The sequence below is a fragment of the Acinonyx jubatus genome, chromosome B3 (genome assembly GCF_027475565.1).
Source record: "Acinonyx jubatus isolate Ajub_Pintada_27869175 chromosome B3, VMU_Ajub_asm_v1.0, whole genome shotgun sequence".
Taxonomy (NCBI): Eukaryota; Metazoa; Chordata; class Mammalia; order Carnivora; family Felidae; genus Acinonyx; species Acinonyx jubatus.
In genome coordinates this window covers 58,550,843-58,577,211 of record NC_069386.1, presented here as the reverse complement: position 1 = coordinate 58,577,211, position 26,369 = coordinate 58,550,843, and the positions used below count along the sequence as shown (strand labels likewise).

Genomic DNA, 26,369 nt, shown 5'->3' with positions numbered 1-26,369 from the left:
CACGCAGCCAATCGGAGGCTGCCACACTGCGGCCCGAGCCGGGCTGGGGGGTTGGGACCTCCGGCTGCAGGTCCGCCTGGGCCAGACGCACGAGCGCAAGCAGAAGGTGTGTGGTCGCGGCCGGCCTTTGCAGTCCCCGCCGAGCCCCGACCCTCCCGGCCGCCCCCAACCTCACCTGGTCGCCATGCGCCCTCGCTGCCGAGCCCTATTCCCGGGCGTGGCGCTGCTATTCGCCACGGCCCGTCTCGCCGCCGCCTCCGACGTGCTGGAACTCACTGACGACAACTTCGAGAGTCGCATCTCGGACACGGGTTCTGCGGGCCTCATGCTCGTCGAGTTCTTCGCCCCTTGGTGAGGCCACTAAGCCGGGGCGTGGATGGGAGGGAGAGCCAGGCTGGGCCGGGGGCGAAGGCGCGGGAACGGTTGGGCCTACGCAGCGCCGGCGCCCTCCCACCATTCCAGCAGGCCTCGCTGAAGCCGGCAAATTTCCCACCCCCGGGGGGCCGCGCTGCCTTGTCGAGAGAGAAGTCGGTGCTGATCGCTTAGGAGCAAGATCCGGGAAGGAAACCCGAAGGCCCCATTCACGCAGGGCCACATCCTTACCTCCGTGCTCTTGCGGCACTTCCTATTTGCAGAAGGTTTAACCACCTCCTACCCCGCTTAGATTGGTATCTTTACAGTTTCTGGGTGAGTCAGTGTTAATGCTCTGCGTCCTACAAATGAGGCATCCCAAGGCCTTATGCTGGAAGCGAACGTTTCACCAAGTGCAGAGGCCCTGGGCCCCCAGAGCACTTCCTTTCTTCTTGCCCCACGCCCCGCAGCCATTGGTTTCTAGCCAAGGTCACTCAGTGGCTACAGAATGGTCATAAGTGCTTTCTTGAGGCAGGCAGTTATTTTGTCCCATCGCATGGTGCACACTTTCTTCATTAAGCTGATCACATCTCAGCACCAGCAGAATCCCATCCAAAAAAAAAAGTAGGTAAAAAGAATCATTTCATCAGAATCTGTCTGAAGTGTTAATTTTAATTAGAATTTCTGAAAAATGCCGTGAAAGACTCCAGTGAGAAAGTAACCACTGTGGGGAGAAATAGTCCACTTGAGGGTGATATAACTGAACAAGGGTGTAAATTCCTTAGGATACAACTAACTCAAAAAGTTGGGGGTAGGGAGAGACAGCAAATAGGATTTCTGGCCAAGTAGACCGGAATGTTTTCGTTTGTTTTTAAACTCCCAGATCTTTCCCACAGAGAGCCATGATTAATTTAAAGCTTGGGATGGCTCAATATATCCATACTAATTACGGTACTTGATTTTTTATCTCCTCCTGCCACAATACCATTAGTTAAAAACGAATTGTATTCAAAAGTGTCAGTAAAACAAAGTTGGTGTGTAACTTCTGACTGGTTCTTCACTCAGCAAGGACTCGGCTGACCTGCTGAGGGTAAAGTCCTGTAATGAAGACCACCTGAACCAGAAAGATGTGTTAGAGGCAACAGATTTTGTGTCCAGGACATCCTTGTGGTTAACTGGTAGTACTGATTACAAATCATATGTGCTCTTTATACATCTCCAGAAGTCACATTCTCCCTTAGAAACAGCTCTTCACAATCAATTAACCATGCGGTTAACTTTGAAGGGGTGTACCTGTACTTAGAGTGACAGGATGGGGTTGTAATCAGAACTGGGTGGTGCTTCTGTGACTACAGGGGTCAACATAGAGTGAATTACTGCAGAATAGTGGGCTATGAGACTATTAGTTTAAAGCAGATTTTGTTTTTTTTTGATTGAAGGTATTCTTTCCTAATTTAAATTGTTGTATCTGCTTCCCTAAAAACTGCATATCCTGTCATGCACTAAACTATCCCCCAAATTGGGTGGATCTCTGCTGTGGTGTTTGCTTTTAATTGGTCTAGAAGGTAAGGTCATCCTCCACAATGCTGGCAGGAAGGATCAGTTTTCTGAATCACTAATTTGGAATCAAGGAAGTCTCGTGTTGATCATGTCCTTATTTCTTCACATTCAACTTTTTATTTATTAATACTTCAGCTGGAAATATTTTCTGACTGCTGTATTCCTGTGTACAGATCAAGAGAGCTAGCTCACAAGTTAGATAGGAACAGTTAAAGAATCATTGAAACTAAATTGACCTATTTTGAGCAAGTTTTTCATCTCCTTTGTTTTTGGGTATTTTTTGCACTTTCATTTTGTAGTGAAAGTGAAAGATTTCTTTGCGGTTGAGTTTATAGACTGATATTTCCATTATGGAGTTAATTGTAGTTTGTAAGAATGGGAGTATCCAGATTTCTCTGGGGAAATAAATAGCACTATTTAAATGTGATAATATCTGAAAATTTATTGATGATTTCTGAAAACTTACTGATCAGCATTAAATTTTAAGTCCTCAACATCTACTTATGTTGTAGATTTGTGCCTTGCCATCTAGGACGGTAGCATTCAATGATATTTGATATACAGCATTTCTGGAGTACATACAGAAAAAGCCCATATGGATAGCATAAAATGGAATATTTTTTTGTACATGCCGATTCCTTTATTTGGAATTCCTGGTATACCTGCCCACCCCAAATTGGTCTTTTCAAAAAGATTTAGCTCAAAAGTTACTTTTTCCTTGAACAACTAACTGGTTGCTCCTGCCTTTCTCTTGGGACCTAATAATACACCTAATATCACCCCTTCCAGATAGGGAAAGGACTACATCAGTTTTTCTGTCAGAGACCTTTATCAGATGAAGTAATGATTGCTGAGTGAATATATGTGGGGATTTATTATTAACTGCTAGATACCATCCCTGAAGGTGATGGAATTGTTTGTGTTTTTTTTTTTTTTCAACGTTTTTATTTATTTTTGGGACAGAGAGAGACAGAGCATGAACGGGGGAGGGGCAGAGAGAGAGGGAGACACAGAATCGGAAACAGGCTCCAGGCTCCGAGCCATCTGCCCAGAGCCTGACGCGGGGCTCGAACTCACGGACCGCGAGATCGTTGGCTGAAGTCGAACGCTTAACCGACTGCGCCACCCAGGCACCCTGGAATTGTTTGTGTTTTAATACTGTCCAGGGTTGGGTGAAAGAAGTAGTGGTTAATCTTGATGTTCACCTTCAAACTCCACCTGAATTCCATTCCTCGTGAATTTGAAGAAGGCAGTCTCCTCCATTCTCTTTGGAATTCGTTAAACAGGTCCTTCCTTGGGGGCATTTGATGACCTTATGGATGCAGCCAATACTAAGGGCAGTGGGTTTCAGTTGCAGCCTTGCCACTTACATACCTCCCCATACCCCTGGTTTCCTCCCAGATTGCTGGAGGAATCATTCAGTTGAGTCCCAGGGTGGGGCCCAAGCATACAATTTTTCTAATGCACCCCCCATGGATATTTTTTATATGCATCTGTGTTCGTGAGTTTGTGTGTTGAGACCCACCGGTCTGGTCTAATTATTTCATGCTATTTTTTCTCTTCAAATGTTTTCAGATGGTTGAGGTGAAACTATTCCTAAATCTGTTGCCTCAGCCTTCTTGATAGTTGCATATTCAACAGAAATCTCTCTTCTCTTTTTTATATTCTCATTGCTGTCACTCTGGTCCAAGTTTCAGTGTCTGTCATGTGAAATATATTATCTTCTAGGTGGCTTTTATTCTTATGTGTACTTTCCCCCTTTCTTTCTATATATTGCTGACTGATGTATTCTTAATACAAATAACACATTATCTCTTAACAACAACAAAAAAACCCTTGCAGTTCTCTAAATGTATCATTTTCACTAGTAGTTTTACCTTTGCTCTACTATTCCCCTTATCTAAAATACCCCAGGACAGGTCCTAGCTGAAGCATTAAATCTTAAAGGATCTTAAAGGCCCAGATCCAATTCTCGCTTCCTTTAACAATTTTTTTTCCCATCTTGGAACTCTTACTATGTTCCCAAAAGCCTGAATTTCTCAGATAAATTGTTTATTTTATTAGATTAGTTAGAATTTATATATTTTCATTACAGTCCACGTACGTGAATTATGCAATATAAAAGGAATACAGAGGAGCGCCTGGGTGGCTCAGTAGGTTGACCATCTGACTTCAGCTCAGGTCATGATTTCACAGTTCGTGAGTTCGAGCCCTGCATTGGGCCCTGTGCTGACAGCTCAGAGCCTGGAGCCTGCTTTGGATCCTGTGTCTCCCTCTCTCTGCTCCTTTCCCGCTCATGCTCTGTCTGTCTCTCCAAAAATGAATAAATGTTAAAAAAAAATTTTTTTTTAATAAATAAAAGGAATACAGAAAATGTAATGAGTAATACCATATTTCAGACACATCTAAGATTCACTGATTGTGAGAGGAATCTTTATTTTATGTCTCACAAAGAAGGAAATGCTACCATTGAAATTATGACAATGATTGCAGGGCACATGCCAATTTCAGATACAGTAAAATATGCATCCATGAAATATAGGGAATACCATTTATTTACCACCCAGTCTAAAAATTAAAGCCAGTATAGTCAAAGCCTCTGGTACATCCCTTCCCCATCTTATGTACTCCCCTATCCTAACTTTGGTGTTTATCATTTATCATACTTTTAGTAAATATGTGACACTAAGCAACATCTAATATTACAGTCTTTTTTTTCTTTTAAGTTTATTTATTTTTAAGAGCGAGAGAAGGAGAGAGAGAATCCCAAGCACTGGCAGTACAGAGCCCAATGCAGGGCTTGAACCCATGAACCATGAGCTCATGACCTGAGCCAAAGTCAGATGTTTTAAACAAGTTTTAGGGGTAAAATGCTTCCAAGTTATTTATCCATCAATTAATAAAATAAATTTTGAGAGTATTGGCTCTGAAATCTATCAGGTTAAGTGTTTTCCACGTTTCCTTCTGTTTTCTAATTCTGTTTTTGCTCTCTATGGGGAGGTTACAGAACTATTGTACCTTCTCAAAGGGCCTGTGCAGCCCACTGGGTTTTGAAGAGATGATTTATAGTTGGTACTAGCTACACCCTGAGGAGAAATGCCTCCCTCTCCCCCTGTTGCATATACAGTGTGCCCGAGGGACTGTTAGGACTTCCCAGGCATAGGAGCAGGTGTTTCTGATGGCCCTCTGAGAAAATATTCTGACAGTGCTTTATCCTCATCAGTTCTTACAGTCAGATGAATTGTGTAGCTGTAAAAATGGGACTTGGCATCTTAAGTATGTCATTCTAATGCTGTGTTGAAACTTGGTTGATAAGAAAAAGAGGCTCCCCAACAGCTGCTGAAGTATCTATTTATAGAAAATGAGTGCCTTTTGGGCCTCATTCTGCTACCCCCTCAAACTGGGTTTCTGGACAAAGGGATTCCTGTTGAAGGAATGGAGAAAAAGTACTTGACGGTGATTCTTAAAGAGTTAATACCATACTTGAAACCTTATATACAAGTTTTCAATCACTCTATTTTTAAGAACCACTGTGCTGATTTCCCAAGGGGGAGAAAATGTACCTTCCTTTGGGAAATACTACCAGGGATGGAATTGCTCATGTCTTGCCCATCATTTTATCTTCATTAATTACTTTGAAAGGCTTGAGCCCTTTCTTTCCCTCTTTAATGTGGGTTGTAATTCTGACTATAGTTTTCAGGGATCTCTTTTTTTTTTCTTTTTTTTTTTAAGAGAGAGCACACGTGAGCAGGGGAGAGGGGCAGACAGAGAGAGAGAATGTTAAGCAGGCAAGCAGGCTCCGTGCTTAGTGTGGAGCCCAATGCATGGCTCAATCCCATGACCCTGGGATCATGACCTAAGCCAGAATAAAGAGTCGGATACTTAACTGACTGAGCCACCCAGGTGCCCCTCAGTTATACTTTTAATTGAGAAGAAAATAGATGGCTGCTCTGAACTGAGCCAGTCCTACAGAGTCAAACTCAGGTTAGGGATCGTACCTTTACCTTGTGAGAACTCTGGTTACTCTATCAGTAATGAATGTTGTTCAGGTGATATTTTCGCTTTTGGAAGCAGCTACTAGTTCAAAAGTAGTATTGTAGTTTGAGATTTTTCCTAGAGAAATGTTGACAATCTTGAAGGATTAAACTAAGAATTTGGGTTTTTGTTTTGTTTTTTTGTTATATTTATATAGGTGTGGACACTGCAAGAGGCTTGCCCCTGAGTATGAAGCTGCAGCAACCAGATTAAAAGGAATAGTCCCATTAGCAAAGGTGAGTATAGACAGATTCTTCATTAAAGAAAATTAATTATTTTAAATAATAGTTTATAAAATTAACATTCATTTTCTTTACTCTTAGGTGCTAAGAAGAGAGAACACTAGTTTCTGGGCAAATACACAACTATTGTATTAATTTTGGTTTTAAAAGATTAAAAGTAGTGAAACTAAGGGAATTACTGGCATAAGAAGTAAAGTATATGGTAAATAAGACTTAAGGGGCAAATATAGAAAGTAAAATATAGTAGTCAAGGTTACAGAAAAATTATTAAATAAATGAGTTCCCTAAACTACCTTATGATATTCACAGTGACTGGAATAGGAAAATGACAAGGTGCTGTAAGTATGTAACTAACTGGTCAGCTATAAACTCGGTATTTGCTTTTGCAATCAAAATAATGCTTCTAGAGTTTGGCCATTATTACAGCAAACCCATAGTTGCTCCACTGTAAAAGCTCACATCTTGGCCAGTCTCAAATAAATAATAGTTCATGCATATATACAACTGTTTTTGGAAATTGCTTTTGATCCTGATGTTTCTATGGCGATTTGCCATAGGGGGAAAAAAGTTGAGTCATGATTTAATTCCTGTCTTGTGTGGCTATAGCCTGTGTCACTATGGACACATTACTTTTAAACCTCAGTTTATGTTATTGGGACCATACCTCAGGTCTTGTGAAGAGTAAATGAAATAACATATGCAAAGTGCCTAATGCATAACCTACTTTAGAGTAAGTGGTTAAATAGATAGGAGTTGTTTTCCTTCTTCTTAATAGGCCTCACTAGATCTGTCTTGTTATAGGTCAGCCCATATTCAAACTAGCATATTAAGTATTGACACCTTTGCTAAAACTCTAGATGATTTGCCAAATTAAATTATACTCCATCCCCCCCCCTCAAAGGGTACATCCATACATCCCCTTGATAATCATCATTATCAAAGTAAGATGCTATTAGTAATTTAAGTGATTTATCCCGCATGTATTTTTTTTTTTTTTTTTTTAATGATTACCTATTTTTGAGACAGTGCAGCCAGGGGAGGGGCAGAGAGAGGGGGACAGAAGATCCGAAGCAGGCTTTGCACTGACAGCAGTGAGCCTGATGTGGTGCTTGAAATCATGAATCACAAGATCATGACTTGAGCTGAAGTCGGATGCTCAGCTGACAGGCGCTCCCTCTAAGGCAGAAAAAAGGCCGAGACCACTGCTATAAACAATAGAGACTTCGAAGTCAGATTTTAAATAGTCATTTGTGCATTTTGTAGGAAGTCCAGCAATCTAAATTTTAATGAATTCTTTACGTGGTTCTGATCCAACTAGCCCAGCACCAGTCTGCCCTTAAAATCTAATACTCCGTGGCATGTGTGCGAAGAATTGCTTGATCCTTTTATGATTTGACCAGTCTTAGTATTGGGGGAATATAGGAGGAGCCTGCAACAGGCATCTGGATAACAGATGGTTCATGTATTTTAATCTTTAGGTTGATTGTACTGCTAACACGAACACCTGTAATAAGTATGGAGTCAGTGGATATCCAACCCTGAAGATATTTAGAGATGGTGAAGAAGCTGGTGCTTATGATGGGCCCAGGACTGCCGGTAAGAATTTTGGATTACATTCTGGAAACTGAATTTGTTAAGTGCTCTGTTTTTTGTAGTGGGAACATGATATTTTTCTATATAACATAACTTTCAGTCTTAAAAAATCCTCCTAAGAGGTCAGTTTGGTATCTAAAAAAGACTTCTCTAAATGAACATTATATAAGTAATATAGGAAATACTTGAACTTGGGGGCGCCTGGGTAGCTCAGTCAGTTAAGTGTCTGACTCCAGCTCAGTCATGATCTCACAGTTCGTGAGTTCGAGTCCCACGTTGGACTCTGTGCTGACAGCTCGAAGCTTGGAGCCTGCTTCGGATTCTGTCTCCATCTCTCTCTACCCCTCCCCCACTCACACACTGTCTCTCTCTCTCTCTCTCTCTCTCTCTCAAAAATAAACATTAAAAAAAAAAAGAAAATACTTGAACTTGAGTTAGGAGGTCTACTATGCAGTTTCTCATTTGACATATTTTTTGAATACTTCCTCGGTGCCAGATATTTTAGGTATAGTAGGTGCTCTGTATTTGTTGATAAACAAAACAGACAAGGTTCCTACTCTAATGGTGCTTACATTCTGGGAAATGAAGAGAAAAGGGCAACAAACAAGTTTAAAAATATATAGAGATAACTACTTCACATCCGTTAGGATGGCTACTATCAAAAACACACACACAGAGGGGCGCCTGGGTGGCTCAGTAGGTTAAGCGTCCGACTTCGGCTCAGGTCATGATCTCACGGTTCGTGAGTTCGAGCCCTGCGTTGGGCTCTGTGCTGACAGCTCAGAGCCTGGAGCCTGCTTCGGATTGTGTCTCCCTCTCTCTCTGCCCCTCCCTGTTCACGCTCTGTCTCTCTCTGTCTCAAAAATAAATAAAACATTAAAAAAAATTTTTAAAAAAACACACACACACAGAGAAAATAACAAGTGTCAATGAAGATGCAAAGATATTGGAACCATTGCGTACTGTTAGTATGAATATAAAATGCTATAGCTGCTATGGAAAACAATATGAAAATTCCTGAAAAAAATAGAATTACTGTGTGATCTAACAATTCTACTTCTGGATATATACCCAAAAGAATTAAGAGCAGGGTCTTTAAGGTACATATGTGCACCTGTGTTTAGAGCTGCATTATTCATGATAGCAAAAAGGTGGAAGCAACCCAAGTGTGGCATCACTGGATGACTCAACCTAAAAAATGTGCTATATTATTAATAATTATATACAAAGCATGTATAACATAAAGCATTATATAATAAGCATATATAATACACTGGAATATCATTCAGCCTCAGAAAATGAAGTTCTGACGTGCTGTAACAGGGATGAACCTTGAAGACATGCTCGGTGAGATAAACCAATCACAGAAAGATAAATACCATGACATGCCAACTTATATGAAGTTCCTAGTATAGTAAAATTCGTAGGGACAGAAAATAGAATAGTTCTCAAGGACTGTGGGGTGAAGAAAATGTAGAGGTTTTTTTTTTTTTAATGAGTAGAGTTTTACTTTTGCAAGATAACAAGAGTACTGGAGAGTGGTTGTACAACGATGTGAATGTACTTAATGCCACAGAACTGTACACTTAAAAATGGTTAAGATGGGGCACCTGAGTGGCACAGTTGGTTAAGCATCTGACTCTTGATTTTGGTTCAGGTCATGAGCCCAGGTTCCTGGTATTGAGCCCCACGTTGGGCTCCATGCTCAGTGCAGAGATTATCTCCCTCTCCTGCCCCTCCCCCGCTCACACACATACTCTCTTTTTTAAAAAATGAATTAAAAATGTTATTATGTATATTTTATCACAATGAAAAAATTATGTCAATATATATGGATAAGATAAATTAAATTTGTGATAAGAGCATTAAAGGGGAAAATTAGGGGCACCTGGGTGACCCAGTCGGTTAAGTGTCCAACTTTGGCTCAGGTCATGATCATGATTCATGAATTCTAGCCCCACATCCTGCTCTCTGTTGTTAACACAGATCCTGCTTTGGGTCCTCTGTTCCCCTCTCTCTGCCCCTCCGCCACTGACACGTGCCTGTGCTTCCCCTCCCCCCCATCAAAGATTTAAAAAAAAACATTGGGGCGCCTGGGTGCCTTAGTTGGTTAAGCGTCCGACTTCGCCTCAGGTCATGATCTTGCAGTTCATGAGTATGAGCCCCACGTCAGGCTCTGTGCTGACAGCTCAGAGCCTGGAGCCTGTTTCAGATTCTGTGTCTCCCTCTCTCTCTCTGATCCTCCCCCGTTCATGCTCTGTCTCTCTCTGTCTCAAAAATAAATAAACGTTAAAAAAAAAATTAGAAAAAAATTAATTTTTTTTTAAAAAGAAAAATAAAACCTTATGATAGTGATTGGGTTTGGGAGTACCACATCATCAGAGTTATCAGATGTAACTTTTGAGCTGAGACATGAATGATAGGAATGAACTAGCCTTGAGATCTGGGCCAGAGCCTTCCAAGCAGAGGGAAGACTCTAAGGTATACAAAAAGGCCCTAAGGTATAACTGAGCTTGATGTGTTCAAGGGACAGAAAAGACCATGTGGCTGGAGTATAATTAGCATAGATGACAAATGAAGTTTGAAAGGCAAATAGGGACTGGATCCTATAGAGCCTATTATTTTTTATTTTTTTATGGTTGTTCCTACAATATTCTTTTATTTTTATTTAATTTATTTTTTAAATTTACATCCAAGTTAGCATATAGTGCAACACTGATTTCAGGAGTAGATTCCTTAATGCCCCTTACCCGTTTAGCCCATCCCCCACTCCCACAACCCCTCCAGTAACACTCTGTTCTCCATATTTAAGAGTCTCTTATGTTTTGTCTCCCTCCCTGTTTTTATATTATTTTTGCTTCTCTTCCCTTCTGTTTATCTGTTCTATGTCTTATGATACTTGTCTTTCTCTGACTTATTTCTCTTAGGTAGTTCCAAATGGCAAGATTTCATTCTTTTTGATTACCGAGTAATACTCCATTGTATATATATACCACGTCTTTTTATTTTTTTTTAACATTTATTTATTTTTTGAGAGACACAGAGAACAAGTTGGGGAGGGGCAGATAGAGAAGGAGACACAGAATCTGAAGCAGGCTTCAGGCTCCAAGCTGTCAGCACAGAGCCTGACACGGGGCTCAAACTCACAAACCGTGAGATCATGACCTGAGCCGAAGTCGGACACTTAACCAACTGAGCCACCCAGGCGTCCCAGTATACCACATCTTCTTTATCCATTCATCTGTCGATGGACATTTGGGCTCTTTCCATACTTTGGCTATTGTTGATAGTGCTGCTATAAACATTGGGGTGCATGTGTCCCTTTGAAACAGCATACCTGTATTCCTCAGATAAATACCTAGTAGTGCAATTGCCAGGTCGTAGGATAGTTCTATTCTTAATTTTTTGAGGAACCTCCATACTGTTTTCCAGAGTGGCTGCACCAGTTTGCATTACCACCAGCAGTGCAAAAGGGTTCCCCTTTCTCCCCATCCTCATCAACATCTGTTGTTGCCTGAGTTGTTAATGTTAGCCATTCTGACAGGTGTGAGGTGGTGTCTCGTTGTGGTTCTGATTTGTATTTCCCTGATGATGAGTGATGTTGAGCATTTTTTGATGTGTCAGTTGGCCATCTGGATGTTTTCTTTGGAGAAGTGTCCATTCATGTCTTTTGCTCATTTGTTCACTGGATTATTTGTTTTTTGGGTGTTGAATTTGGTAAGTTCTTTATAGATTTTGGATACTAACCCTTTATCTGATAGGTCATTTGCAAATATCTTCTCCCATTCTGTCAGTTGCCTTTTAGTTTTGCTGATTGTTTCCTTTGCTGTGCAGAAGCTTTTTTATTTTGATGAGGTCCCATTAGTTCATTTTTGCTTTTGTTTCCCTCCGGAGACCTGTTCAATAAGAAGTTGCTGCGGCCAGGGTTAAAGAGGTTTTTGCCTGCTTTCTCCTCAAGGATTTTGATGGCTTCCTGTCTTACATTTAGGTCTTTCATCCATTTTGAGTTTATTTTTATGTATGCTGTAAGACAGTGGTCCACGTTCATTTTTCTGCATGTCGCTGTCCAGTTTTCCCAGCACCACTTGCTGAAGAGACTGTCTTATTCCATTGGATATTCTTTCCTGCTTTGTCAAAGATGAGTTGGCCATACGTTTGTGGGTCCATTTCTGGGTTCTCTGTTCCATTGATCTGAGTGTCTGTTCTTGTGTCAGTAACATACTGTCTTGATGATTATAACTTTGTAATACAGCTTGAAGTCCGGTATAGGGCCTATAATTGATGATGAAAAAATATTTTGGACAGTTTTGTCTTTGTCTATCAAATAAACATGCAAATTTTACCTTTTCATGATGGAAAGCTAAGAGAAAAAAGGGATTCAGTTGGGTATTTTAGGGAGATGGAATTTCTTCAGTATGCGTGATGGTTACTTATATACAAAGCTCTACATAACATGGCTGCTGCCTAACTCTCCTATCATCTCAAGATTGTTTCACCTTATTAGGACCTTTGCGCTGGTTTTGTTCACAACCCAAAATGATCCTCTGCTATGTTTGCATGGCTTGCTCCTTTTTGTCATGGAGATCCTGGCTTGAATTTCACTTCCCAGAGGCTTTCCCAGGCCACCAGACCTAAGGTAGCCACCCAGTCATTTTCTTAAGACATCAACTTCTTAATTCTCTATATAGTGCCAATTATTATATTTTTAATTGTTTATTTGGAGATTTTATTTATTATTTGGTGACTTACTTGGAGATTTACTTACACTGTAAGCTCTAGGAAAGCAGAGACCTTTGTTTATTTACTACTTTGTCTTCAGCACCTAAGTTTTCTCACATCTAGTAGATACTCAGTAACTCTTTGTTGAATGCATGAGTAAATATTTCAGCTCAACTGAGGTCATTTTTTTTTTAATTTTTTTTTTTAATGTTTATTTATTTTTGAGACAGAGAGACAGAGCATGAATGGGGGAGGGTCAGAGAGAGAGGGAGACACAGAATCTGAAGCAGGCTCCAGGCTCTGAGCTGTCAGCACAGAGCCTGACACAGGGCTCGAACTCACGGACTGTGAGATCATGACCTGAGCCGAAGTCGGACGCTTAACCAGCTGAGCCACCCAGGCGCCCCTCAACTGAGGTCATTTAGCTAACACTTAAAATTTGGTATGTCTAAGCACAGAAGGAAACAAAAATTTTTTCCTGAGGTAAAAAGTGTTAACAAAGAATCCATGCTACCTTTCAGATTTTATTCACTTAATTTAGGGTAGAATTTGCAGTTAGAAATATTGAAATGTTTTTGTGAACTTGAACAGGTCCTAACTAAGTTATAAGTGAACCCAATTAGACTGCCACTGGTCAGCTATTCTCATTTGGGCTATAACCTAGATTTCTTAAATTTGAGAATTTCTCAGGATCTGACTAGGAGGTCAGATGTTTGGTACTTAGAATTTATTACTTGTTCATGTACTCCTCTACAAATTATGCTCTTTGCTCTCCTGCTTAATGTGGTTGCTCCGTACTCCCATTTTACCTTCCAAAGAATTTTAAATTCTTAGGAGAAAAGTAACATTTCTCATCATAGCCCCAGGTTAATGTTCTTTATAATTTATATCATGATGTAGTAATAATGATCCTCTTGAAGGCTAAATAAATATATTCAATTTCAATTAATCTTTTGATGCAACCCCTCCTATGTGAGTTGAGGAAAACATTTAAAAGGGTCAAAAAAGTCCGTGACTGGAAAGAGAAGGAAAAAACATTAGAAAAAATACAGACTATTTTGTATTGAAAGGGTTAAACAGTGTAGTGTCTCAGTACTTAGAAGAGAGTACTTAGAAGAGAAAGGGGGTGAGGGGTGCCTGGGTGGCTCAGTGGTTGAGCATCCGACTTAGGCTCAGGTCATGATCTCACAGTTCGTGAGTTCTATCCCCGCATCAGGCTCTGTGCTGACAGCTCAGAGCCTGGAGCCTGGTTCGGATACTGTGTCTCCCTCTCTCTGCCCCTAACCCACTCACATTCTGTCCCTGTCTCTCTCGAAAATAAATAAACATTAAAAAAATTAGAAAAAAGGGGCACCTGGGTGGCTCAGTCGGTTAAGCGGCCGACTTCAGCTCAGGTCATGATCTCGCGGTCTGTGAGTTCGAGCCCCGCATTGGGCTCTGTGCTGACAGCTCGGAGCCTGGAGCCTGCTTCAGATTCTGTGTCTCCCTCTCTCTCTGACCCTCCTCTGCTCATGCTCTGTCTCTCTCTGTCTCAAAAATAAATAAATGTTTAAAAAAAAAAAAGAAAGAAAAATTAGAAAAAAAAAGGGAAGAAGAGAAAGGAGGTGCAAGAGGTAGATTATGGAGGAGGAGCACTGCCTTTTTAGCCTCTGGGCATTGTGAGCCTATGAATGGTTTTAATGGACCCCAGAAGAAAGTAGATTAATGGTCTGTCAACTAGGCTTAAGGGATAAGATGATTTTTTTGTGTTTTCTAAACTGTTTTACTTATCTAGCCCATTTCACCTCAGTAGGAAGTGTGGTGTAGGTGGATCCTATACATGGGATAATTTCACCTATATATAGTTAAACTCTTACACAGGCTAGCCAAGTCACTGCATCTTCTGCTTGGTTTTTGTTTTGTTTTTGTTTTTTTGCATTTTCTGCCTTTAAAATGTAAGGCTACAAGTGACTCTGCTACTTGAGAATAAGAGATATTTGCTTACTTTATTTGCAAAGTGGATGTTTCTCAGACTTAACTGCTAAGTTATCCTAGAGCTAGGTATATATCACGGAGCAAAACAGACAAGCATCCTTATGCATTTGGAATTTACTTTGTAGTGCGGAGAGATAGATGAAAATAATAAGGACAGAGTATTAATTAGATGGGTAAAAGGTGCTGTAGAGAAATATAAAGCCAGGGACAGGAGTTTAGGAGTGTTGGAGGTTGAATAGGTTTTAGTTTACAATGGGATGATTAGGGAGAGCATCACTGAGAAGATGACATTTGAGTAAAGACCTAAAGGAGATGAGAAAGGGAGCCAGGAGGATATCTGGGGAAAGAATGTTCTAGGCAGAGTGAATAACATCGACAAAGGCAACGTTAGATTTACTGTTATAAAACACTAATACATCCAATACATCCTGGGTAGGGGTTATAAATACGTACAGTCTCTTTGAGGGGGTAGTTTAACCATTATAAATTCATGTACTCTTTGATCCAGTGAATCTACTTCTAGGAATTTAACCTACAGATCTATTCAATCATGTGCAAAGTGACATTAATACAAGGTTGTTTATTGCAGGATCATTTATAACAGCAAGAAACTGGAAACAAATGTCTATCATTTGTGTCTAGTAAAATAAATTATAGTACATCCATGCAGTGAAACTCTACACAGCTATAAAAAAGACTGAGGTAGCTAGCTTTTTATGTATTTTGGCATAAATTATCTTTAAATTATATTAAATGACAAGAAAATACAAAAGAGCCTATGCATATGCTGCCATTTGGGGAGAAAAGAAAGAAAAAATATGTAATTGCTTGTTTATGCATAATATATAGACAAAAAACTGAAACATCTTATAGGGAGGAAACTGGGTAACTAAAGACAAAGGAAGAAAACTTTTCATTGTGTATCCTTTTGAACTTTTTTTAAGATTTTATCTTTTTATTAAAATATTTTTTTAATTTATTTTTTTGAATGTTTTACTTATTTTGAGAGAGAGAGTGCAAGCAGGGGTGGCAGGGAAACAGGGAATCCTAAGTGGGCTTTGCACTGACAGCAGTGAGCCCAACGTGGGGCTCAAACTCATGAACCGTGAGATCATGACCTGAGCTGAAGTTGGACACTCAACTGACTGAGCGACCCAGGTGCCCCAAGCCCTGAGGTCAAGAATCGCATGCTTCTCTGTCTGGCCAGGCTCCCTCTTTTTGAACTTTGAATATGTGAATGATTGCCTTCTCAAAAATTAGAAATTTGTGTTGGTATAATCTTTCATCTTATCTTTTAAGATGGAATTGTCAGCCACCTGAAGAAGCAGGCTGGACCAGCTTCTGTTCCTCTCAGGACTGAGGAAGAATTTGAGAAGTTCATTAGTGATAAAGATGCTTCTGTGGTGGGTAAGTAGCAAATATTTGATTATACAACAAAATCATCAACTCGGTTTCAAAAATCCTCTAATAATCTGAGTAAACGACAAAGTTAAAACAGTTTAGGAAACCTCAAGGGCACTTGAAAAAACACCTCATAGATTTAGGTCAGCATCACTATAATGTGGAAAAAATTGGTTTTATTTGAGTGGCTTTGTGTTCTTACAAATAAAGATTTAATTTCAATTAAACACCCAAAATAGGAAAACACCTTTTTCTATAACATCTCAAATTCTGAGATTTAAACTCAATAGAGTAGTTAAGATTGAAAATAATGTTTTAAGGTGGGAGGACACTAGTAAATAATAAACCTGTTTTCACAGTAGTAGGGGATTTAGTTCTTGAGATTAAATTGCTAGGATCTGTGTATATTTATACAGCAACCTTTGCTTTCTCAGGTGTTGTGGTATCTCATTTTATCCTTAAAACAACTTGAACGAACTAAACACATTCTACATCTGGAGTGTTCTTTGTTTTGTTTTAAATTAATGTGTAATACATTTGACTTAAAAAATGAATTTAAACGTATAACTGTGCTTCTCTCAGTCTTATTATAATAAAACTTAACTTTCTGGCAGTAGAAGATGGTTTATAATTTAAATTTGATTAAAAGCTACTTCTTACCGTCTAGATATTACTGATTCTGTATATTTTCAAAGCGTTAACTATAAGCAGACATTTAAGAAACAGGTAGGTTTTTTGGGGTGCCTGGGTGCTTAGTCGGTTGAGCATCTGACTTCAGCTCAGGTCATGATATCACAGTTCATGGGTTCGAGCCCCACATCGGGCTCTGTGCTGACCGCTCAGAGCCTGCAGCCTGCTTCGGCTTCTGTCTCCCTCTCTCTCTGCCCCTCCTCTGTTTGTGCTCTGTCTCTCTCAAAAATAAACATTAAAAAATAATAATAATAAGACCTGAACTCTGACAAATTCTCTCCCTTGACTCCCTTGGACAAAAATTTTTTAAAGGGTAGGAGGAAAATTCTCTTAAGTTATTTTGTCAAATATCCTAGGTAGTCATGGCAAAGCAGGCCTAGTCCTCTTGTCTATCTCACTTGGCTTATTTGTAAATAGAATTAAGGTTATGAAAAAAAAGTTTTAAGTTTGAATATGTTTCAATACTGTTTCTTCCTGGTGTTTGACACTTTTTGTACAGGTTTTTTCAAGGATTTATTCAGTGATGCTCACTCTGAGTTTCTAAAAGCAGCCAGCAACTTGAGGGATAACTACCGATTTGCACACACCAATGTGGAGTCTCTGGTGAACAAATATGATGATAATGGAGAGTAAGTGACTGAGTTGACTATCTTTGTAGATTTCTGTACCAAATACTAATTGTGTGAACTGGTGATTTTTAGGCCCAAAAGATTTACTGAACACTTGCTAGGCATTAAGCCAACTGCTAGAAACTATTGCTGCCTTTGAGGTCCATCTAGTAGAGGGAGACAGTGAATATGTAAAAAATGTAAGTGTCAAGTGGGCAAGTGTCAAGTGTTATAGACATATTCAGGGCATGTGGGAAGAACAGAGGGAGTGATTTTTTTTCTTTGATGGTGGGGAGTAGTATCAGAAAAAACTTGTGGGGAACCTGAGTGGCTCAGTTGGTTAAGCATCTTGCTCTTGATTTCAGGTCAGGTCATGATCTCACAGTTCGTGAGACTGAGCCCTGGGTTGGGCTCTGCGCTGATAGTGTGGATACTGCTTGGGATTCTGTCTCTCCCTCTCTCTGTCCTTTCCCATTCCCTTTCACCCCTCCTTCTCCCTCTCTAAATAAATGAATGAATGAATGAATGAATAAATAAACTTTTAAAAAAAGGAAAAGAAAAAACTTCATAGAGGACATAATTCTTGAGGTATATTTTGAAAGATAAGTTTTGGCAGTTGGAATAAAAATTATTCCAGATTTAAAGAAAAATTTATACCAGATAGAGCAGCAGGAGTGAAGGCCCCAGGTAATGAAATAATTTAGGAATGTTGAGATCTGTAGTACTGCTGGAGTATCGTTTATAAATGATGTCATAGTGAAAGATCAGAAACCAAATTATAGAAGACTTTGGAAATGCATACAAAAGAATTAAAAACAATGTTTTTTACTGTTTATTTTTTATTTTTGAGAGAGGCAGAATGCAAGCGGGGGAGGGGCAGAGAGAGAGGGAGACACAGAATCTGAAGCAGGCTCCAAGCTGTGAGCTGTCAGCACAGAGCCCAACACAAGGCTCGAACTCACAAACCACAAGATCATGACCTGAACCGAAGTCAGATACTTAACTAACTAAGCCACCCAGGCACCCCTAGGTGTCAGCACCTTTAATTCCTTATATCCCACTCTCACTCTTCCAGTATTAACCACAGACTTTATGTTAATTAAAACACAGGCATTTTATAGCACACAGGGAAACTACATAACAAAAGGGAACCTAATACAAACATGCTGGGCAAACAAAAATGTGAACAGGGCTAAGATTTGTTTTTTTTTAGTGTAGTTACAAACTTCAGAGCAGTTATTCCCCCCAAAATAGAAATCCAACAGTTCCAAATACACTCTTTAATGATGTTATGACCTTGGTGTACACCTGATGACCTTAAGACCCCTTTCATGTAAGGTCTTCTCAGTAAGACTTCTAATCAGAAGCTGATAGGCCACTTTAAAGGCAGCCACAATAAATACATCTATGGTTAACAGACTAATGGGTGAAGTGCTTAATGACCCACAGGTGGCTCCACATTCATTTACAGACCTGGTATGTCTTAATCTAGAAGTCAGTCAAGCTTACAACTTTGCATCTAGACTTTCTAGGTTCAAATCCTAGTTCTGACAGTTACCTACTGTGAAGCTAGGGAAATTAACCTCTTTGAATACTTTCTCCTCTATAAAATGAGGATAATAACAGATGTGTCTCACCAGTTGTTAGGAAGATTAAGTGAGTTAACAGTAAATGGCACATAGTAAACACTACATAGTTTGTTAAATATAAATCAATAACACTAGCTCTTGGCACACCTTTCTTCTTTATATGCTCACCCTGAGTGATATCTTCTAGTCTCATGGTTTCAATAATTATTTACATGTGCTTGATCCATAAATGTTTATCTCTAGTTCAGAACCTTTCCTGAATTCTAGTCTCAATCATCCAGTTGTCTACTGGATCTTCACTACATGGTTGTCTCAAAAACTTCACACTCACTGTGCCAAAAGGAACTCAGCATCATTCCCTTCATATTTAAATTTGTTACTATTCATCTTTCCTAGCTCGATGATAACTATGGTTGACCCAGTCATCCAAGTTTTTAAAAACCTAGACTCACTCTAGATTTTCCTCTTTTCACACATGGCTAGGGACTAAATCCTATTGTTTATATTTTCTATACTCTCTCCTTCTTCTCCATGACCCTAATGCTGCCTTAATTTAGTCTCTTAGAGATCACACTTAGTTTAGACTCTAACTCCCTTGCCATTTCTCCCCCTTCAAACCATCATCACATGGGTTCCAGCAACTTTTCTTCTGAAACACAAAATCACATTACTCACCAGCTCAAAGCCTTTAATGGCTCTGAAATGTCTAAAAGATAAAATCAAAATTCTTTTGTGTATACTTGGGGCACATGGGTGGCCCAGTTAGTTAAGCATTCAACTTTGGCTCAGGTCATGATCCTGCAGTTCTTGAGTTTGAGCCCCGCATCAGGCTCTGTGCTGACAGCTCACAGCTTGGAGCCTGCTTCAGATTCTGTGTCTCCCTCTCTCTGCCCCTACCCTGCTTGCACTCTGTCTCTCTCTCTCTCTCTCTCTCTGTCTCAAAAATAAACATTAAAAAAAAAAAAGTTCTAATAAAGGTGCTGACACCTAGCCAAAAACAAGTGATAAAATTCTGTGTGGGTGTATGTGCAGCGTGGAGAGGAGGAATGAATGACGGTGAACCTAGAAGTGAGAGATTAGTAGTTAAAATAGTGGTATTTTCTGGGAAAGGTGATACTTGATATAAACCTGTGACTCAGACCAAATTGAGGTTTAGTTTTAGCTGAACAAGTTTAGAAATTAAAGAAGGAATTTGTTTCAAGTGTTCAGTGGAGTGAGGAAAGCTGGTTTAGGTAGAGGGGCAAAATAGTACCAGCAAGAAAAAAATTGGTAAAACTTGGTTTTTTGGGATAGAGAAGTCTAGGACAGGATGAACTCAAGCTAAACATTACTTATAATTGTATACCCACCTTTGGAATTTTTCAGCTGGAAGGAATCTTAAAGGTATTTTCTGTAGTGAAATAATTCTCTATGTGGGAAAGCAGGGCAAGTTACCTTCCAGTAAGAGCAAGCTCTGCTTTATTGTGCATCTTGGAATTTGGGGGTAAGTTGGGTTCTGTTACTATTTTTAAAGGTTTGGAAATTAATCCTCTACTCTAACCCCCTTAAATCCCTTTTTGCATTGATGGAAAAACTGAAGCCCAAAAGGATTCCATTGATCATGGTGGGGCTAGAATTAGAACCACAGTCTCCTAACTTTCCAACTCAAGGTTTATTAAACTATATCCAATTATTGCACTTGAGATTAAGGTGGTTAGCCAAGTCTGTGGTCCCAGAAAAGAGTCCTTATGTGCTTAAATGGTGACAGTAAAAGCAGCAAGAGTAGATGGTCTGAGCTTTAAATAAAAGATTGAAGACTGTTCTCCTGCTGCCTACCTACTAATACCTTCTTTTTAAGGGGTATCACCTTGTTCCGTCCTTCACATCTAATGAACAAATTTGAGGACAAGAGTGTGGCATATGTAGAACAGAAAATGACCAGTGGCAAGATTAAAAAATTTATCCAAGAAAACATGTGAGTACCTTGGTTGGGATTTCTTGGCTTCATTTTAGTTTGCCTACCTCACTTATTAAGCAGACCCACGTTTTGGATTAAATAGCCTCATTCAAAGGATTGAACAATAATAGTTGAAGTTTATATTAAAGCAGTAATGTGTGGAACCTAGAACTCTTAGAGGGTATATTGTTCTGTACTTTTCTTTACGTTGAATTTTCTTTTGCTTTTCTAAGTGCTATCAGTTACTTTGTGATAATTCCATAACCTAGCTGAACCTGCCAGATTTGATAATGGATTATTTATTTCAGTTTTGGTATCTGCCCTCACATGACAGAAGACAATAAAGATTTGATGCAGGGGAAGGACTTACTTGTGGCTTACTATGATGTGGACTATGAAAAGAATGCCAAAGGTTCCAACTACTGGAGAAACAGGTAATAAGGATAATTTTTCCCTTTCATAAACAAGTTTGCCTAATATGTAAACACTTTCTTCTAAATATCCTCTTACAGTGTATGATGTCACAGCCAGTTAGAATGGGAGGAGTTGGCTCCCGAAAACCACATTTGAAGCTGTTAAGGACAAATAACATAAACTGTTTACATAATCTGTTGGGCATATCTTCCATAGGTATTCCTTTGCCTGTGACATAGTTGATTCCTAACCTCCCAGTAAAAATGCAAATGTGATCTAGAATTTGTTTAAAATATTGTGCCTATTTGCCCATCAAGATTCTTAGAGCATTTTACCCTTATAAATTTTCTTTTCAGATTAGTCGTTATGCCTGCAATATTTTAGTTATATTACAGTATAACAAGATTCATTGGGAATGGACTATTTGGTACCACCAGTTTGGCAGTGAAATTCAGTAAGACCTAACAGTGTACCATGATTCTGTGTCAGTGGCCAAGAATGTAGTTTAGACTGATTCCAGAGGGCTGGTGGACTGTAAAATTTAGTCTTTGGTTTCTAGCTTCTTGATTTCAGAAGTGGTTTACCACCATGGTATAAATCTTGGTGTAAATATGTCTTATTTCCCACAGAGTGATGATGGTAGCAAAGAAATTCCTAGATGCTGGAAACAAACTCAGCTTTGCTGTAGCTAGCCGCAAAACCTTTAGCCATGAACTTTCTGATTTTGGCTTGGAAAGCACTGCTGGAGATATTCCTGTTGTTGCTATCAGAACTGCAAAAGGAGAGAAGTTTGTCATGCAGGAGGAGTTCTCGTGAGTTACAAGTTAATGTGGGTTTGGGGGTGGATTCTGCAAAGAAATGTAAAGCCTTTTACACTACTGAGAATTTATAAAGAAGAACGTTAGAATGTGAAGATAGGTCTTCTAGCCAAGACGTATGATTGTCATTTTTCTTAGTTAATTTTAGGGACTTTAAGGATCACAATCCTTAATAAATTCTGAAAATTAGCAAAAGGATGGCAGCTTGGAATACTTACATGATTGTTTCTACCTTGCCATTAAAAATAGTACATCGAGAACATTGAATGGTCTCTTTGAGATTGATATAATTTCAAACCATTGCAACCCCCTCTCATCCCTGTAAAATGTCTTTTCTTCTTTGAATACTTACTGGCCTAAAGTGAACTCAGGGAATGGAAATATCTTAAAACCCCAGAAAATTAGGACTTTTCACTTTCTGAGACTTGGAGAGAAAAGTCTTCCTTGTGAGGAAATCAGTAAAACAAGATACTGTAAATAGGTGGTATTTTTCAGAGCAAAAAAGACCTGACCTGGTTCTTCTGCAGAAGCGACTTTCCAGAAAACCAGTGTTTTCTTCCATCTCTGACCTTTCTGATTCACAAAGAATATGCTACAAATATAGGAGGTGGTTGGGTTTTTTGTTCAGTCAGTAGATGTGCATATTGAGAGATAAGGTCCTCCTGTTTTTAACTTCGAGTTTCTAACCTTGAAACTGGAGCTAGAATATGAAACTAAAAAATTGCTTTTAATCCTCTCAGTAGAAGATTAACAAACCTGACCCTTGTCTTTCAATTGCAGACGTGATGGCAAGGCTCTTGAAAGATTCCTGCAGGATTATTTTGATGGCAACCTGAAGAGATACCTGAAGTCTGAGCCCATCCCAGAGAGCAATGACGGGCCAGTAAAGGTGAGGTGCCCATAGCTTCACCAAGGCTGTAAGCAGCTGCCTCTCCTCATTGTCCCCCGATCTTAGTTTTATTGAGATATAATTGACTCTCCTCATTTCTTAACCGACTGAGCCATCCAGGTGCCCCTTCTTCTCGTTTCTCATATTCCAAAAATGCTTCGTCTAAGTGAAGACCTTGTTGGCTGTCATGTTTTTGGTTTTGTTTGTCCTCCTCTCCCTGAGTCATAAAATAAGCATTGGCAGAGCTCATGATGCTCAAGGGGCAAGAGTATAAAATCTTCATAGAATTTATTTTGAGAGAGAATGTGCACAAGTGGGGAAGGGGCAGAGAGAGAAAGGGAGAGAGAGAATCCCAAGCTCCACTGAGCATGGAGCCCAATGCGAGGCTCAGGCTCATGGCCATGAGATCATGACCTGAGCTGATATCCAGAGTCAGACACTTAACCGACTGAGTCACCCAGGTGCCGGCTTCATAGAATTTTTGTTAGTATTTATATTAGAACTAAGTTACTCTTCAGGGTAGAGCAAGCTAACCTCTAAGAATAGTTTTGAGATTGTTGCTTTGAGATTAAGGAAGGGTTGGGTAGCACTTATTTCCTATGACTTACTGAACAAAGTTTGACAGGTGACAGACCTGGGAATGAGTTTGTTTCTGGAAAATGGTCAGAAACATCTTTAATATAGTCTGTAGATGCTATTTGGGTTTCAATGACATATTTTCAGGGACAACACAGCACATTTTGATAGGGTTTAGGTGCAGAAACAAATACAGCATGTGGTGAATTTTATTCTTCATCTTGCCTTACCAACTAGAGAATCTTTGGTGTATTCCAGGTAGTGGTAGCAGAGAATTTTGATGAAATAGTGAATGATGAAAATAAAGATGTGCTGATTGAATTTTACGCTCCTTGGTGTGGTCACTGTAAGAATCTGGAGCCTAAGTATAAAGAACTGGGAGAGAAGGTAAGTCTGAACCATATTCTGAAGATAAATTTTGAGTTGGGAAGTTGACACATAATTCAGCATTGGCTAGTTACCCTAATTAATTCAGTACCTGTGTCCTGGTAGATTTTTTTTTTTTTTTTCAGCTGTCTACTCTTTATTTTCTCCTGGCTGACCCGCTAGTGTCTCTAGCCTGTGCAGTGCCTCAGATACCTGTTTTTGATATTCCACTCCTCAGACTCAATCTAGATTGTGGTTAAAAGTATCCAGGCTTCTGAATTTTGGTAATGGCGTGTATGAATCCATTATGTTTCCCTTGTAATGTCTTATGGAAGTCAGGTAATTTTGAAGGTAGCTATAAACAGTCTTAATATGTAGAAACCAAGAGAGAAAAGGGATGCCTTTGGAAAGCTAGATATTATGTAAAGTGTCACTACACTTCCTACTGGAGCAGAACTTATCCAGGTGTTTAAAAATGAGGTTATTTTAAGTGTTGATTTGACTAAGTGTCCCTTGGTCACCAGAAACTTTAAAGGTTTAACCTTTTTTATTAACAGCTCAGAAAAGACCCAAATATTATCATAGCCAAGATGGATGCTACAGCCAATGATGTGCCTTCTCCATATGAAGTCAGAGGGTAAGTAGATTAAAAGCTAATAAAAGTGTCTAGGCAATTGATAGGAAAAAGTAAGCTTGCAAACCATTTATTGGGCATAGTTTAGGGAGTGGATCCCTCACTGCACTTGAACATGGAACCAGATGCCTTTTTGGCTTAGAGTTCTGCTGCAAGGGTCCACATGACTGCCACAGATTTGTGAGGACTGATAGAGAGTGGTATCTGGTCAGAAATAGAAATCATGAAGAGAAGTTATTCCCAGAAAGTTATTGGGGAAGTATATGTTGGACTTACCCTGGAATCTGAAAATGAGTTCACTTTTTTTTTTTTTACCCAGTTTTCCTACCATCTACTTCTCTCCAGCCAACAAGAAGCTAAACCCAAAGAAATACGAAGTAAGTGCGTTGTCTCATCTCCCCACAGATACACACATACACATACATATTCAGTTCTTTAAATTTTACTTAACTGGAAACTTCAGTTTCATAGTCATTGTATGTGATTGCTAACGTGCTTTTATAAACTCAAAAGTCTTCCTATTGGGGAAAAAAAATCCAGGGTTCTTTAAAAGGTTAAATTTTCAGAGTAATCTTTCTGTTTTCAGGGTGGCCGTGAATTAAGTGATTTTATTAGCTATCTACAGCGAGAGGCAACAAACCCCCCTATAATTCAAGAAGAAAAAGCCAAGAAGAAGAAGAAGGCACAGGAGGATCTCTAAAGCAGCAGCCAAACATGCCACTTTGTAAAAGGACTCTTCCACCAGAGATGGGAAAACCATTGGGGAGGACTGGGACCCATATGGGATTATTACTCTCAGGGCAGAGAGGACAGAATGGATATGATCTGAATCCCGTTAAATTTTCTCTAAACTGTTTCTTAGCTGCACTGTTTATCGAAATACCAGGACCAGTTGATGTTTGTGGTTTTGGGAAAAATTATTTGTGTTGGGGGTAATGTTGTGGGGGTGGGGGGGATTGAGTTGGGGGATTATTTTCTAATTTTTTTTGTACATTTGGAACAGTGACAATAAATGAGCCCCCTTTAAACTGTCTTTTTTCCAGGAGATAGGGAACCAAAGATTTTCTAGATCAGCACTGTCCAATAGAATTTTCTGGAATCTTGGCAATGTTCCATAATTTTCATTGTCTAACACAGGTAGTTACTGAACATTTGAAATGTAACTAAGAACTACATTTTAAAATTTCATTGATTTCAATATTCACACCTAGAGCTACTGGCTTACCATATTGGTCAGTGCTGCTATAGACCAGCTAACTAGGTCCATAGTCATCACCTATAAATCCATTCTACCTTTCGTCATTTTCTGTCTTTACATGTTTATTGCCCAGGCCCCTGGCCTGATGACTACAACAGGTGAGGGACTTTTTTTGTTGGGTCTGTTTCAGGCCCTGCCCATACCCTAAGGATGGGTTACTGTTTACCCTTGTCATGCAGCTGAGCATGTTTATACCTCCCAAGGCTAGTCTCTGCCCAAAAATGCCCTGTATGGGTGTGGCATCAGGTTGGGGTTCCGTCCAAGTTGTTTCAGGAATTGCTGACACTGCTGGGTGCACCTCTCTCCCCCACAGCCCAGGTGTGGCCCATTAACTTCCTTCTCCAGTGGAACTGGGAAAGGCATATCATTCCTGGTTGTGAATGAAGCATCCACTTTCTTCTGCAACCATGGGGAACAAAAAGGATAGGACTGACATGATCTTTTGTTCAAATGAATTTCCCTGTTTTCTGGGTAAATCCAAATCCTATCTGTATTTAAAGTTTTTAGTACTAGATAATTCCAGATAGGAGCCCTATTTGTAGATGATCCTCAACCTCTATGGTTTGAAAAAGACAACTTTATTCCTGTTGTAATCTCTAGCTGCCAATTATAAGATGGATTTGATAGAGCCTTAATAGCAAAATATATAGCAAGATCATCCTTAGTGCTTTGAAAAAGTAAAGATGCCTAACCATAACCTTGAAGATTCTAATACA

At 39.5% G+C, this 26,369-nt stretch overlaps 1 protein-coding gene across 1 annotated transcript; it reads left to right on the top strand.

Moving 5' to 3' along the window:
- Nucleotides 1-30: 30 nt before the first annotated feature.
- On the top strand, nucleotides 31-25,251 carry PDIA3 (protein disulfide isomerase family A member 3). The gene is made up of 13 exons (XM_015064842.3): nucleotides 31-351; nucleotides 6,104-6,182; nucleotides 7,667-7,784; nucleotides 15,774-15,881; nucleotides 17,065-17,194; nucleotides 20,600-20,716; nucleotides 21,007-21,132; nucleotides 21,742-21,924; nucleotides 22,711-22,819; nucleotides 23,654-23,782; nucleotides 24,319-24,398; nucleotides 24,715-24,772; nucleotides 24,982-25,251. Exons 1-13 carry the CDS (start codon nucleotides 185-187, stop codon nucleotides 25,093-25,095), a joined length of 1,518 nt encoding a protein of 505 aa, XP_014920328.1. The 5' UTR covers nucleotides 31-184; the 3' UTR covers nucleotides 25,096-25,251.
- The last annotated feature ends 1,118 nt before the right edge of the window (nucleotides 25,252-26,369 follow it).

Coding starts and splice junctions, on each gene's coding strand:
- PDIA3 (XM_015064842.3), top strand. CDS start 185: ATGCGCCCTCGCTGCCGAGCCCTATTCCCGGGCGTGGCGCTGCTATTC. Junction 21,925..22,710: donor GTCATGCAGGAGGAGTTCTC/GTGAGTTACAAG, acceptor TTTCAATTGCAG/ACGTGATGGCAAGGCTCTTG. Junction 23,783..24,318: donor ATAAAGAACTGGGAGAGAAG/GTAAGTCTGAAC, acceptor TTTTATTAACAG/CTCAGAAAAGACCCAAATAT.